Source organism: Carcharodon carcharias, chromosome 2 (assembly GCF_017639515.1).
Source record: "Carcharodon carcharias isolate sCarCar2 chromosome 2, sCarCar2.pri, whole genome shotgun sequence".
Taxonomy (NCBI): Eukaryota; Metazoa; Chordata; class Chondrichthyes; order Lamniformes; family Lamnidae; genus Carcharodon; species Carcharodon carcharias.
This window is the reverse complement of record NC_054468.1, coordinates 159,389,446-159,405,917: the sequence shown is the minus strand read 5'-3', so window position 1 is coordinate 159,405,917 and position 16,472 is coordinate 159,389,446. Positions and strand designations below refer to the sequence as shown.

At 40.3% G+C, this 16,472-nt stretch overlaps 1 protein-coding gene across 2 annotated transcripts in view; it reads left to right on the top strand.

Moving 5' to 3' along the window:
* Positions 1-5,564, top strand: part of scaf8 (SR-related CTD-associated factor 8) — a 195,190-nt gene extending 189,626 nt beyond the window's left edge. For both annotated transcript variants that reach the window (XM_041217396.1, XM_041217387.1), the window contains 3 exons: positions 638-706; positions 2,198-2,443; positions 3,826-5,564. In XM_041217396.1, the coding sequence (XP_041073330.1) occupies positions 638-706; positions 2,198-2,443; positions 3,826-4,844 (1,334 nt within the window). In that variant the 3' untranslated portion in view covers positions 4,845-5,564. The remainder of the gene's footprint in view (positions 1-637; positions 707-2,197; positions 2,444-3,825) is intronic.
* Positions 5,565-16,472: the final 10,908 nt, after the last annotated feature.

The window sequence follows — 16,472 nt, the reverse complement described above, 5'->3', positions numbered from 1 at the left end:
GTATAACTATGTAGCCAACTTGTGCTAGAGGTGCAGTTTGACCCTTGGTTCTCAATACATGGCACAAAGCATAGTCTACCCTCAAAAGCAGGAGATGCCAACTGTTTGTGAATATCAGATTACACAGCCTCCTCCAACTCCCCACAAAACTTCCATAGAGAAATTGTCACCATACAAGTAACTTTCAAACGAGAGGAGAGTTAAAAACTACTGTTAAAGTGTTCCTTTTGTGTGCAGAAATATTTATTTTAGTACACCTTTAATAACTCATTAGGCAGAGTATTTAACTAGAAAAAAGAACTTCCTTCTATATAACTAGCCACTGCCTCAACTCCAAAATTATTTAGTACATAGTAATATGAAAGTATAACTAATGTTATGTAATTTGCACATGCCTGTCTTGATTTTTTTTTGTAAAGCAAATACTATTTAACACAAAATCTAAAATGGTTCATTACAGTTACTTGGGTGAATTTGCATAGATTGAGCCCGTAGTTTACAATATTGGTTTTAACTGAGTTATTATAACGAATATTGGTTTAGTTAAACTAATCTCCTAGATCTTATTCTGATTTAGGTAAAGCAAAATAAATTATAATCTGCAAAACTAAAGAACTACTTTTAATCCCATGTGCAGGTTATCTACCACCGCCTCCAGTTGTTCCACCTCCAGTTGTTGGGCCTTCTATTCCTCCAGTACAAACCTGTGAGTATAATTAAATTAATTATGGGTGCTTTATATACATTTCCATTTTTAATGGCTGTTATTGCGTAAGCTTATATAAGGTTGATTAAAGATAAATTTGAAAGACAAGGTAGTTTTAGATTCTTTTGTATTATTTGTTGAAAACAACTAAATGCATCAGGGATTGAGAAATTCTCGCCATTTGGCAGAATTCTGAATTGGAATAATAGAATTCTGGTCTTTTAATTTTCACTCCAAGCCTCACCTCCCTCTGCAGCCGCCACCTCCCATACAGCCAAAGCCGGGAGGAGAGTCTCAAAGTCTTGAATATCTCTGCCAAGAATGAGACCAAGAGCAGGCTTGGGGGAGCCACCAGGAGGGTGCTGGCTGCTTAGTGGAGGCATGGGTTTGGCAGGAGGAGGAAGCAGAGCCCAAGTTTTGGCAGGGTTCAGCAGGGTGGTGGGAAGGGAGATCAGCGGCGTGGAATTTGGCAAGGGGTTGCAACAGAGCCTGAGTCTCAGCAGAGTTCAGCAAGCCAGGGGGATTGGAAAGAGAGGTTGAGTGGGTGGGGAGAGGAAAATTAGGGAGAGGGGTTGCTGCGTGAGTGGAGGGAGGGGTTTGGGGGGGGTAATGGGGCTGATAACAGTGTGTGGGGTGGGGCTTTGGGGGGGAGGCGAGAGCTTCAATGTGTCTTCTGTCACCAGGGAATTGGAGAGCTTGTCCGAAGGCTACGCAAGTATTAAAAATGATATTTTCATCAAGTACTTTAAAAACACAGATTTCATTTTTATACAATGTATTATATAAATGTGAACTTTAATTATAAACTGAATGTTACTTTGTCATTTTATTGCTGTTTCACTTTGCTGGCGTCAAGGATTATGTTAATTTTCAAGAGTTTTTTTTACACGTATGCTTTCATGGGATGTGGGCGTAGCTGGCAAGGACAGCATTTGTTGCCCATCCCTAATTGCCCTTGAGAAAATGGTGGTGATAGGGTCACATTGGAAAATAGTTTGTGATGGCACTGCTGTGCTCCTTTGCTTTGCCTCACATGTACATGATCCATTGAGGTCTTGATCAAAATGTTGTTAGTATGGATTTCATCCTGAATTACATGCATTGAATGCTGAAATGCTGAGGTCACTTTGGTGATGTGATACAAATTTATTGGTCCACAGTCTTGATGGTAATCAAAGGTAACCAAAGAGAAAACTAATGTTCCTATCCTATTGAAGTCTAATAATTCTCCCTATTTGAAGTGGCCTGGAAGTATTTGCATTCACTACAGATCATAAGTGTTATAATTACATGATTCCTTGTCACAAAATTTCAGACCTTTTTGTCTTAGTCCACTAATTTTCAGACCTTTTTATCTTCATCCACTTTCAACCCTGAATGCATTCAATCTCTGGATTGTAGATATGAAATAGATTGTTCTGGATTTTATTTGAAGATTGTTCTTGAATTTGTTGTCTAACATTAATAGTGCAAAAAAAAATTATTTTGCAGCTCTAGTTTGCCCGCCTCTTTCCAACACCCAAGACAGTACAAAGGATTCCCCGTTTGGGAACCTACTTTCACATATAGGCTCTGGGCACAGCAATCTCCCAACTCCTAGTATTCCACCAGGGGGGATGTTTAATCCAATTGGCACACAGCCTCTCTCAACTGGTTCAGTTGGATCAAATGACTTGGGGGCATCACGAACAGGCAACCAAACATCGTCATCCGAAACAACATCTACATCTGGGCCAGGTACGTACGTGCAGTTGAAATGAATATGCACCATTTTAGTAACAGTAAGTTTACCTCATGTTAATACATTTAATATTTTCAGAATGTTCTTTCCTTATCTGCAATGATAATTGTCATTTTAGTGAAGTTGCATGCTTTGATTGTGATTAGTTATGCAAATAAAGTATGAATCTAATTTGGATTGAAAAGATTCTTGCTTTGCAAATGTAAATTTTATTTTTTCATCTTGAAATGGGAAATTTCTGTTTCTTTTGGGTATAACATGAGATTTTTTTTCCCACCATAATTATATACAGTTGTTGATTCTTTATGCATAAAGTTTTGCCCTTGTTGTAGTATTGTAATATATAGGAGTTGAAATATTTTATTACAAACTATATAATCTATTAGCTTTACACTTGATTGAAATAATGAGACATAGATGTTAATTTTTTTTGGCTTTTAGAATTTCAATAAACTGTCTTCTTGCGTGTAATCAGTAACTGTGCCAATGTGAAGTATTTTGTTGAATTACTTGGGAAAAAGCTTAAAGGTTTTAAACTCACCTACGTGACAGGAGGAGTCTGCAGTTGTATGTTCTCAGTATAGCACATCCAAAGCTATAAATTTTATAGGAGAATACAATAGTCTCTTGTAGTTGCTTCATTTCATCTTGTATTAATTAGAGCATTACGCGTTATGTTTCAATTGTTAGAGTGCAAGATCAGTCAGATTTATATTAATGGTCTCCTGGGAATGTTTGATTACCAGTTCAGTGAGCCTACTTCGGTGACAAGAGTTACAACTGTATAATATATAGATTTTATTGTGATTAAAAAGTGGATGGCAAGTGACATGACTTGGCAGTGTTGTGTATTGTGTCATGGCATGGAATGATACTAGCTCTTTAGTCAGCAAGTTAACCAATCTCAAGTAATCCTAAAGTAGCAACCAAAGGGAAATTTGAAGACTAGGGCAGCCTGCACTACTGCGAAGGTGCTCACTGCAAAATGGCGTTGGTGATAAATGAACACAGCTTATTTGTCCCACAGCAAGCGTGGGATGTATGATACGAGGGAAATCGAATGGAAACCTTTGTCCCCCCTTCCCCCACCAAGTGTGCCATGGTTGTACTATAATATGTTCCCTGAATGTGGAAACAAATTTTGTGAATGCGGACTATATTTTCGTGCCTCGTTAACATCCATTTCTGCAGTTAAGCTTAAGTCTAGAAGGAATATTTTATCATTCTTAAACATGGACAGTATAAAATAGAATGTGGGCTGCCAATTTAATGTTGTAATAGGTTCTCATATGCTCTGTCTTGGGAACTGTGTTACAGAATATGATTGTATACACCTGGCTATTAACATTGTATTTATTGTGAGTTCTTACTGTTGCAGGAACTCAAAGTACGGTATCCAGTGGGCCTGTTCTAGGGATGCAACCATCAACACCTGCACCCGGATTACCGAATTTGCCGCCTCCAAGTATGGTTGGACCAAGGATGCCTGCAGTGCTGCCACTGGACGTACGCCCAGGAATGATGCCACCCTCACCAGGCCAGCGGTTTCCATTGCTAATGCCACCTCAGCCAAATATGCCCCCTTCATTATCAATTGATGGACCTCTTCACTCAGGATCCAGAGCTCCCTTCCCACCAGTAAGTTCTTTCAATAGGCTTGAAGGAGCGTTTACAAGATCTGGAGTCCCCAGCGGTGACAGCAATACTAATGCAAGCCAAGCTACAGGAGATGAAAGAAGATCTGCTGGAAATGATAGTTCTTTTCAGCGAGACAGCATGCAACAAGAAGGTGACCGGGATTATCGCTTCCCACCAGTGGATAACAGCGACAATCTTGGAAGACGGGATCAATTTGGATTTGGTTCTGACCAAAGATGGGGCTCAAGAGATTTTGATGAACGTGAGCGTCGTGCTGCGCCCTTTGGCGGTCCTAAAAGTTTTCATGAGGATCATGAAAGATTTGGTGGAAGAAATTTCAGGTTTGATGGCAGAAGTGGTCCAGTGTGGAACCGAGGTTTTGACCAGGAAGCACATAGGGATCTTGATGATCGCAGCAGGCCTTGGGAACGTCAGAGAGATCGTGATGACCGAGATTTTGGCTTTCGCCGAGATGTAAATGGCAGCCGTTTTGGAAGAGACAGAGAGCAAGATCACTGGATTCCTCCTCGGCATAGGTTTGACTATTTTCAAGGGACCACTGATCACCAGAAACCTGACGATAGGCCTCGGGTAAATGGTGATTTCTCAGAAACAAACAGCCAGCCGCCAAACAAGGAGCTTGCAAACAATGACCCGGAAGTGTCTGTGAGCCTTGCATCTCCATCAGATGAAAGCGTGGAGAAGGATGACTTAGAAAATCAACCTGTAACCGAAAACACAGACACCGAGGGGACATAATCGTCAAACAGTATGACGGTATTTTGTATAGGTGGTCATCTGCAGTGGACAAAATGGTTGACTGGAACTTGAGAAAAGTCACTGTTGTCTGCGAGACAATTTAATCCGATGTACATCTTTCACTCTAATAACTGAAGTTAATGTGTACAACTGACCTGTACAGACTGTTGTTCTTTAGTTGAACACGGTAGGTAACGACATTTTTTTTTCATGCTTAGAGGCCAGAACTCCCACATTTCTTTTAATTTGAGGAAGATTATAATAGCTTGCCAAAAAAAAATTTTAAATTGACCTTCCTATGGAAGAAAGGTAAACTTGTAGCTGTTACGGCTGGGATGGAATAAAAGTGGTTACAGTAATACTTGAAAAAAAGGGCATAATCTGAATTTTTCCATCCCCTGAAGCTGCTACAGTATTTAAATTTAATGCTTTGATGAAATTGAGTTATTGTTTTATGTTTTATCCTGTTGACAGCAATCGCCTAGCCCATTCACAGTGAGCAGTGCAGTACTGAGGTGTAGAAAAAAAAATTGTAATACTTTTCTGTTTTGTAAAAAAAAAAAGACATTTTAAATCCTCTTATAGTCTGGTCTCTGTTAATCCCCAGAATAAATGTTTGTGATTTGTCCCTCGTACTGCAGTGAGTAACGGCTGAAAAAAAATCATTTGAATGTTGGGTGCATTCTGTTTTTAGATGCTAATAAAACGTTTGTTTGATAATGTTGTGATCTTCAGTTCATCTGGGTTTTTTTTTGCAAAGGAAAGTTGCCATCAAAAAATGTATGCGGGGTGTAATTTGGCATCAGGAAATACATAAGGAAAATACCTAAGTAGGAATAGGAGAATGAGTTCAGAGCAACTAATTATTGTAGGAGCTAAGATGATGTTCTTTAGAATTGCCTTTTATCTGCCCGTCCCTTGTTTTCTGCCATGCATCTTCCATAAAGAGTATGGGAAAAGCTGGGGTCCAGACAATGCCAGTTGTTATATTCCACTCTGTGGTCATCCAGCAAGAGGGGCACGATGAGTGTTCAGATTTTCCTTCTGTTGAGATGAGACTTTTGCTTCCGTAAAGCACTCCATCTAGTGATCCAATTGATGAAAAATGAGCTTGAATAAAACAGGTGTTTGAACTTGAACTTAAACCTATTAGTTGGGAGGAAAATGCTGTCCTGACCTGCACAGCTATGACCTGTTGAAGTGAAAATGTCCATAATTACTTTGTCCTTTAAATATGATTGGTAAAGAACAAAAAGAAAGTGAATTGTCTGGCTAGGACCAGTATTTTTCAGTTGAATGCAAAAGGCAAATTGTGTTCTGGACAAAGTAATTGCATGCCCGTGCAACAGCACATTGAGTATTCTGTGAAATTTGGTCAAGCCTGTTTCACATCTGCTTTAATTATCATAATTTGTTAGGCAGCAGTGGTTAATGCAATGCCCTAAAAGTTTGTTTGCTCTTGTTAAAAGATAGATGCTTGTGACTTAACTAGCTTGATGGATAAATGGCAAGATTGTACAGAGATTCATGAAGATTAAATGGCCAACCCACCAGTGTATATTGATAACACTACTCACAGAGCCAGTTTCATCCTAAAATGTAATCCTTATCAGGTTATTGATGCTTACAACATTTTGAGAGCCAGAGCAATCTGATTTAACGTACTACTTTGAATCTTGGATTGGATTTGTAACTACAAGTCAATGTTCTATCAATCAGTTCTATTTTTGACTTTTCATTGGTTTTATTTTCCAATAAATAGATAGTGCTTGAGATTTTAATTGTACAGCTGGTCAGTGTATTCACAGTTAGCACAGTGCTTTTCCAATTAGTAAGCATTACTGAGAGAGTTTAACAAGTGGGTTTTTTTAAGGTGGATCTGAACATGTAGCTGATTTGCTTGATCTGTATTTCACAAAAACATACTAAGAATTGTTAGCATGTGCCCAACCTAGAATTTTAACACAGATTTGCAAACATGTGGAATTCAGTGCTGTAGTTGGAACTTGGGTTCAAATGTAAGTTGGGGATTGTTAGTGTGACATTATAAAAAGAAAATAAGACAAAACTTGCAATCAATGCAGATTTGGGCTTTCACACATTGAGAAATTTGCTTAAGAGAAATATTGAAGAATGAAGAGCTTGGGTAATATATTGAAATACCTGGAATGGCAGGGCACAGGCTCAGGTGCCTGCATGCCAGGAAGCAAGTAAGTTGCACTTTTCCAGCAGCTGAGTGAAAAGCAATGATGCTGGAGCCTTGGTGCAGAGCATCCACTCAGTGAATCACTAGCAAATACAGTAATTTACTTGCTGCTCGTATAAAATCAAAAGTCTAATTCCATAATATAATTAGTGCCTCAAACTTGCTGATGGATGCTGTTAACTATTTACAGCATAAAGGCTTGTAAGTCTATATATTTACTCATTATAGACATCAGCAACCTAATGTACAGGAAAGGATAGAAATAATTGTGATATACGGATGAAAGAATAAAAAAACCTACAAATACTAGAAACTTAAAAGCAGAAAACGCTAAAAATGCACAGCAGGACTACAAGTACCTGAAGAATAATCATAATTTTACTATAATTTGATGTATTTCCCTTTTTTAAAATCTCTACCATCACACCCATTATCCTTTTTAGCATTTTTTGATTCTGATGTAGGACCTAAGGGTTATGGAACTACACAACTGATATTGGAATTTGGTAACTATTTTGCATGGGATCAAAATTGAGATCTATCTTTGGAAACTAAAGGAATGAAGGGATATAGGAATAGAATGGCAAAGTGGAGTTAGTGCTGACGTTCAGCCAAGATCTTACTGGATAGTAGAGAAGGCTTGTGAAGCTGTACAGCCTACTCCTGCTCCTATTACGTTCTCGGGAGATTGCTAGAAAAGGGACTACACTTTATTGAGCAAGGGCACCATTAAGCAGGAAGATTCACCAGAAATACCTATGCGCAAAGTCAAACTGTGTACCCTCCAGTATTAACACCACTGGTGATATCTTGCAGAGAGTGCCGTAAGCACGATATCAGTTTTTGCAAATCATTGCTTGTAATTCAGATGTTAGACATTTTGGTAGAATCTTATTATTTCAAACCTCTTATTTCATACAGTCGGAGATACTTTCCAAAATTTTGTCTAGAATGATGTGGGCCGCAGAATTGGGCTCCTTAGTTTAGGTGCTATGGGTGCCATTTTGATAGCAAAATGATGTTTGTGTCGCACGCACACATTTCTGTTATGGCTCGTGCAAAACGCCACCTTGGTCTGGGCGTTAGAGTGCCTTGGAAGTAGAGTAAGCATATGTGACACCTGTCATCGTAATGCAGATTTGATGCCAGCACTGCCATTTTCAATCTCATTACTAAGCTAATGCCGTGTTATAAACATAGCTGAACTTGGATTCAGCAGGAACAAGAATACCCCCACCAGTACTATTTAAAGGGATCATCATCAACTTGCAGGTTAGTTGCTGATTAATCTCTGCTGATTCTGTTTGAGTTTGTGGAAGTTCTTGGTGGTTGGAAGAGTTGGTGAAGTCGACATATAGTGGTGCTGCACGTTGAGAAGATCTTGGTTGTGCCTACAAGGGTTCTGGTCAGGCCACTTGCTCTTGGTCATGGGGACTATAGTTGAAATTTCCTTTGAACTACAGCATTAGAGGGAGATGGAGCAGAGGCAGCAAAGAAGAGGACGTGCTGTTGTCAGAGGGATGTGGAAGAGGGCTTTCAGCAAGAAGCTGTCACCAAAGCCACCTCTTAAAAATGGACTAGGGCAGGAAAGAACAATGCTGCTAGTGGCCGTGAAGGTAAATGTGGCCCTGCATTTCTTAGTGTTAAGTCCTTGTAGGGTGGAGCAGGCAACATATATACCACCTCCCAGTTTGCTGTATCAGAGAGGTGACAGATGCTCTTTATGCCAGGAAAGGGGAGTTCATTGTGTGCTCTCTGAACAGAGAGAAGCGGATAGAGTTTACATGTAGCTTTTCCAGGATAGTGGGCTTCCTCATTCAGGGTGTCATCAACTGCACACATTTGGCATTGTAGGCACCACATCTCTATGCTGGGATGTAGCTCACCTGGAAAGATTATCAAATGCCTGCTACCATGGCAACAGCCATGATGCTTTCATTCTGTGCTCGTCTGCTGTTCCCTCAGTTTTTCCAACCACCATGTCAAATCAGAGGGTAGCTGCTGGTGACTTGTACTACAATCGAAGACGAGAGAGAGTTTCCATTAGATGCTGTATCATGGTCGAGTCTACTAGTGTTATCATGGATTTGGCCACTACTTCCATGCTGAAAAGGGATGAGCTCCAAGCGCTGTGTATAGCCCTGTTCAGGTTGGAGCCAGACTTTTTTTTACAGGCTTTCTGGCAGGCCTGTCAGTGCATCAATGAAGATGCTCATCAACTTTTTTCTCTATGCAGCCCTATCTGAGTCCTCTGGAGCCGAACTCGTGCAGCTTCTCCCACCAGGGAGCTAGCACCCAGAGCTGGTGGTTGCAAGAGTGAAGTTGAGTGATGGTGTTTTATCCTTCAGTCTCTTGTTCTTGGTATTCAGATTTGCCACCAGTTCTTGACCTTCTAGCAGTCCTTGGGTATCTGTAAGGATAAAGGTACATGGGTAGGATTTGGGTGAGGGAAGATGGGAAAAGCAAGGGGTGTAAGCTTACACCACCTGTAGCTTGTAAATCAGAAGTGATGATGGGATGTGGGAGAAGTAGGATATAAGATGATGTATTAAATAGGTATGTACTGCCATATTTTGGTTTTAGCTCCACCTCTGGCCATGCCCTCCATCATGACTGCCAAAATGATCTTCTGTGGATGTGAGGAAATGCACTTCTGCCTGTCCCTTGACCACTAGATTGCTGCTGCCTCCAATTATGGGACTATCCGGTCCGGCAAGTGAAGGAAGTGTGCCATTGGCAGTGTGCAAGCTGAGAGATGAGTGAGGCTTATAGAAGTGCTAAGTGTGTGAGGGTGAGATGAAGCTATGAACGTTGGATATGAGTTCTTGACTTGGTAGGTGAGTGAACGGGATGTGGTGAATGGAGCAGTGTGGGGAGCTAGTGGTTAATTTGTAGGAAGTGGCATTTGAAAATGCATTCATAACCTTAACTACTCGTATGAAGTCATTGAACTTCTTGCGGCACTGCATCCAGGTTCTCGGAGCTATACTATTGGCATTGACAGCAGCAGCAACCTGCTCCTGCTGGCTTCATAATATCTGTCTGGAGGACCTCTCTCCTGCTATCCATCTGCACCAAGTCCTCCAGTACTGCTTCAGAAAACTTGGCATGCTCTCATGTCTGTTGACCCATTTCTGCTCCTCTTTCTGCTCATAAGCTTCTCTTTTACCAGTTCAAGCAGCTGTTGTTGCCAGAATGTGCCTCCTATCTAGGTGTTGCAGGTTAGTTTTAAGTGGTGCTGGCAATGCACAAACTTGGGCCACTTTCCAAGGCATGCAACCACTCATCATGCTTAACACTTGGGTTACGTGCTGCAATCATTTAAATTAGTAGGCAGCACAAAGTTTGTGTGCATTGGCACGAACAAGGCAGGGGTTAATCGACATCGTGATCCCCATGTCCAAGATATCATTAAATAAGAAAAGATTATGATTACACAGAGAAAAACGCTAAATTAAAATAATGTTGAGCTAGATTTCCTCAGGAACTAAGGTAACCAAATAATCAATTGTTTTAGTTCTCCCATTTGAATTCAAAGTTGCATTACTGAGGACAGCAGTCTTGTGAACCTTCAGAATTCCAATTGTATTTCTGTATATGGATACAAGCTATTGCTGTCAGATTGTTTTACCTTCCTCTCTGGGAATAATAAATGGGTTGGGAAGGAGCCACAGAAATGAAATCTGATCAATTTTGGAGAATAATTTTCTGCATGTGAATTAGCACTTCTGCTGGAGACATTTTAAATAAGTGTAATTACACTTATTGTGTATGAGATCTGTGATATTTGTAAATCCTTTTGATGATTAAGGTTTTGCCACTCCATAGAGAGGTGAAAGGTGTCAGATTGTGACCTCTAAGGTACTAACAGCATTTAAATTGGGTAATTTCAAGTTTAACAGTGCTGGGTTCATAGTACATAAAAAGCCAATTTTGCCAAAATTTTTTAATGTAAAACTTAAAAACCTGCCTGTGATAGCACTCTTCCATTTTTAAACTTTTGAGTTACTGTGGGGAATGGTATACTTCCAATTAAGCCCCCAGTATTGGCTTCAAGCACCCATAAATTAACTTTAGGACCGTTAGATGCTCCTTTATTGAGTAAGTGTGACACTTTTCTATTTCACAATCAACCATCCTCTAGCCTATGTGATACTGTGCTTCTTATCAACTGATCAACTCCTAATTATAGTCCAAAGGCAAAGCATGCTTACATTTGATCAGTCTAGGCTGGAGTTGAACCTAATCCCAGAGGTGAAAGGCCAATATCGATCTTCTCAATTCAGTTGTCCATTCTTATATTTTCAGTTTTTAACTCATAACCAGTGGGATATGCAGGAAAGTGCAGGAGTGGCTTGTATGAGTTGTCACACAGTCTGAAAAAGGCTTTATATCACTGTGTTTGCAACATTCTTATAGTTTCCAATTTCAAGATCTTACTTATTTCCTGAATTATTCGTGAAAGTGTATATAAATTATTTGCAACTCCTTCTAACTTAGAAATAGAACAGGAAGGCTTTCATCCACAGCTATTTTTAAAAATATAAACGTTTTATTTCAAAAAGCTAATTATGTCAAACAGCATGCAAATTCTAACAGGAAAAATGGCCAAAGTTTTGCAATTGGTAGTCAAGATATAAATTATTTTAATAAAATGGAAAATCATATGATGGTTTGCTTTTATGTAAGATATAGTATGTTCTCAACACTTTTGTAGAAAGGTATATTTGCCAACCTAGTGGTTCATGTCTGTATAGTAATTTAACAGCTTTCGGTCAAGGCCAGACAAGGACTATGCCACCTTTCCTAGCAGTTTTCTGCATGGATCACTCTTACTACACAGCTTTGCACCAAATAGTGGCTTGGTTACCTATCAGTCCCTACCTCCATCTGCAGGGGCAAGTAGAGTTTCATGAATCATGAATTTCATAAGTCTCTCGGATGGGGTTCAGAATCTTTGATATTTTTACAGTTTCAGGCAGAAGTCATTCATCATATGCTCCTACTGGCATATATTTCACAGGGGCTTACTTAATTTTTCTGAAGGGAGCAATAGTGTTTCCACCATAGGTTGGGGGAGGTGCTGGTGAGATGTATCTCATTGTTTTGCAGCAGAACAATGCTAGCAGACTTCCTATTACTGTAGTCAGGCTTAAGGGAGGGGGAACTGATCTGCAGGAATATTGCTACTGATCAAGTTCCACCACAGATTAAGTTCCAAAATGGTTGGATTTGTGGGGCAGAAACCAGAAGATTTGGGTTAATGTGCTACTTCGGTCAATTCTTTGTGCGTAATTATCAAATAGGGAGGCACAGAACCTTATGGGAGATGTGGTACATTCAGTGGTTGAGTTGACCCTCCGCTTAGTTAAGAATGGTAAGATGATTCATCCAATACAGTGTTGGAAGTGTAAGGTTTACTGGTATTAAAAATGTAAATGTAAAATGGTTAACACTGATTATAGTACTTCATTCCCATTTCTGTACTTTGCTCAGTTACACAGGTGGCACAATAAATTAAAATTATGCTACCAACTGTAGGATTGTCTGGGTCATTCCAGAAGGTACAAGAATTATTTTCCTTACGTGCATATCTATGGAAGTGCAACAGAGCAACTCAGATATAGTCAAAGGAAGCAGCTTTTCACACTTCCAAGGGTGATGATGCGGATTTCTTCAATGATAGCTGCTGAGAATCTGATAGGAGTGATCAATTTTTGATCCTTCTTTGAAGAGCCCATCTCTACCTGTGATAACCATAAAGATAGTATAAGATTTTCAAAATTCTTCCGGGCACGAGGGATAATGGGGCTACGTGGAGAAACTGAGATTCAACTTGGGATTTCTGCACAATCTTTGGGCTCCATGAGGTAAATGTACTGAATGAGAAGGGCTGTACATTGACTGAGACTGGTGAGGAGTGACATTTTGTGTGCAAGAAGTGAACACGCAAAAGTTGTTAATTGGAAAGCGATGGAGTGATACAGACATGATGAGCGACGGAAAAAAATCTGAATTATGAGGTGAGAAAATGTGGTTCAAAGAACAGAAGTGCTTTAATACAAATAATGATGGATCACTAAACCAGACAGATAAAGTTGTATAAAGAGGATTCCAAAAGGTATTAATAAAAACCATGGCAATTGTCCAGAGCACCTGGACCTGTTCCCTGATCTCAGATCACAAAGGAATTGGGTACAGGACCTTTGGTCCACTTTTTTTATATACCCTTTAAAATTAGTTCCCTACTGATGATAGAGAATGAGGTGGGGCAGATGGGAGCTTTACTTGCGTTAGCTTTTGTCTATTTCAGGTGAGTCACGCTAACGTCTCAATGTGTGTGTTTGTGTGTCCCCACCCTGCAAACACACACCCATTTGAACCTGGGAATCCAAGTGAAACAAAGAGGAGTTGGGGATCCATAATCACAGTCATTGCTCCTTTTCTGATTCTTTGTAAATGAGAGACGCACTTTCACTGCATGCAAATCACAGGAAAACTGGCTGTAAGGTGTTTTGACCACCACAAGGATGGAAATTCATGACGATCAGCCAAAGGGATCATACTGCTCCCACAGTGTTAATTTTTATTAAAGTATTTAATATTTCCTCCAAATTTCATGTTGATAGAAACATACCCATCTTCAGATTCCCCCAACATCAACATGCTTCTGGCCTTAACTCCCAAATTCCACCTTAGACATTTAATGATGCACAAACTTGTACTTTTTGGCCCCGAGCTGATATTCCTCCTCAGATATCAAATCTGCTTTGAAGCACCTCCACAGCATGGCTCAACTTAGTTCTGTCTCCCACATATTGCTGCTGAAACAGTAATCCATATCTTTATCACCTCAAGACTGGACTTCTTCACTCTTGAAGCTAGCCTCTCATCTTTAATCCTGCACCAATTGCAGCTCATCCAGCATGCCAGGACCTGTGCCCTCACCAATATGAAACCTTGCACCACTATCCTTTAAGTTTCCTGTGCTCCAGTACATTAAAGATCTGGATATTCACTTTTAAATTACTCCAAAGACTGCTACAATAATCTCCAGACACAGATCCCCCAAACATGCCACACAACATCAAGTTGCACCTTATTCTTCACTCCATCATTGCCACTCTTGCTGTCACTACAACCCTCCCAAGATCTCTCTGCCTTGCCACCTTGCTTCTGTTTGGCTGTCCTTTTGTACCCTCCCCATCTACTCCTAGTATCTAATTTAAAAACACATATACATGTTTACTTGCCCTACTGGCCTAGATAAGTTGTCAAAGTGGGGAAGAGGCAAGAAAACACAGCTGCAGCTCCAGCTCCTGAACTTCCTGGTATGGGGTGAAAGTAGCAATTGAGCTTTGTTGCTCTTTGTATTTTTGATTCATTCCACTGGATGAAAACTGGTCCATCTCATCGATGGTCATCACCAAGACATGGATTCAAATAATCTTATGTAATTAATGAGATGTAACCTTAAGAGGGTTTAAATTCATCCTTAGTTTAATTCTCCAAAATAAACAAAAAGAAACTAATACAACAGTAGTGCATGAAAATTTCCCCCCAGTAATTAAATTATGCTGGTATATTTTCGCTCCATTTGTCAGCTGACCTTGCTGGGGCCACTACTTCAGATTTCCTTTTCATAAAAAAGAACTTTTGGAATGACTATACATGAACAACCCAATAATTTTGCACTGGATTTCAGTAGGTGATGTCCTTTCCAGATAGAGCACTTTTGAAAATGAACATGCATCTTGCTGCAGCACATCGCCGCCGCCCCAGTTGAAGCAATAAACATCCAATGGGTTTATATAACATAAAAGCTCTAGTTACCACCCTTCAGTTTAATGAATGCTTTTGAAAATAAACACAGCTTTATCTATGCATCTTGCTGAGTATCATAAATATTTCTAACATAAAAATACTTTCATTGGATTTTCTTAGCAACATTCCTTCAGCCAAGCTGTTGATTTTAAAGGTGAGCTGCTAGTGATTAGTTAAACCTAAAGCTACTAAATGTCCACAGAGCGCACTCACAATTTGTTCAATGACTTTCTTAAGATTAAAATCCTCAGCAGGGACTGCCTAATATCATGCCATGTATCTTTGAGCATGAGGTATAATGGATTTCTAGTGCCCTGCCCACAATATCCAATATCGTGGGTTTGATTTTATGGAATGTTGCCCTGCTCACTCACACCACCCTACGCCCACCCAAACACCCCCCAGCCCTTGAGAGCTGCTGGCCAATCTGACTGGGACTGCAAGTGGTCCCACAAAAATAGAAGATGGACACTGGACCCAGGTAAGTCCCGGTTTTTTTGGGTGGGGAGGGATCAGGCACCATAGGGAGGGTTTTGTGGGAGGCTTTGGAGGCACAAGGGGGAAGGAGTACAATCATTGGGGGGGGGGTCAAATGACGTATTCCCCCTTCCTGCACTCGCCTGCCTTCCAGTGCCCAGCTCATTATGGCAGTGGAGGTGGATTTGGGGCATTAAATGGGCAATAATTGGCCACTTAAGGGCCTCAATAGGTCTAAGGGTGGGCAAGCTAGTGAGCGCCTCACCCATGCTCTGTATTATGGTCGTGGGTGGGCAGACAGGCAGGGGACTAGCCACCCGACATATTTTTGCACTCCCCCCCCCCCCCCCACCCCCGATCAAAAACCCAGCTGGTGAGGGGCCATAAAATCCCGCCCCATATGTAGATCAACATCGGGAAAGGAGAAGCCATTTATTTCCTTGAACTGGTTCTGCCATTCAATTAGATCATGGCCAGCCTGTACCTTGGCGCTTTTTATCCAGAGCCCTTGATATTCTTATCTAGCAATCTAATTTCAGACAATTTCAATTGATTTAGTATCCACAGCCTTTTGTAGGTGAGAAATTAAGATTTCTCTTACCATCTATGTGGAAAAGTGCTTCCTGACTTCATTATTAACTGCTGATGAGGTATAGTTTTGAGATTATGCCCCAACCCATGTTTTGGACTCCCTAATCATTTTTCATTTTAAAAACCCCAATTAGAAGACCTCCCAACCTTTTAAACCCGAGGCAGTTTATGCAACCTGTCATCATAATCTATCTCTTTAAAATGTGGTATAATTTTGGTGAATCTGTCCTGTACTACCTCCAAAGACGTTTCTTGAAGTTTGTTGCCCAAAAAATGCCGTATTCCATTAGGGTTCTGACCAACCCATTTTAGATAAAGGCCTGCATTCCATTCACCATTTTTATTACTTTTTGTACTTGTTTACTAATTTTTAGTCATTGATGTGCCTGGAGACCCAAATTCCATTGCTCTTCCTTAGCTCTTAGTCTCTCAGCATTAAGAGAATATTCTGATTTATCTTCCTCCCATCTAAAGTGGGTGCCTTCACATTTCAATGATAACTTGTATTTACACTGTCTGTATTTATACAA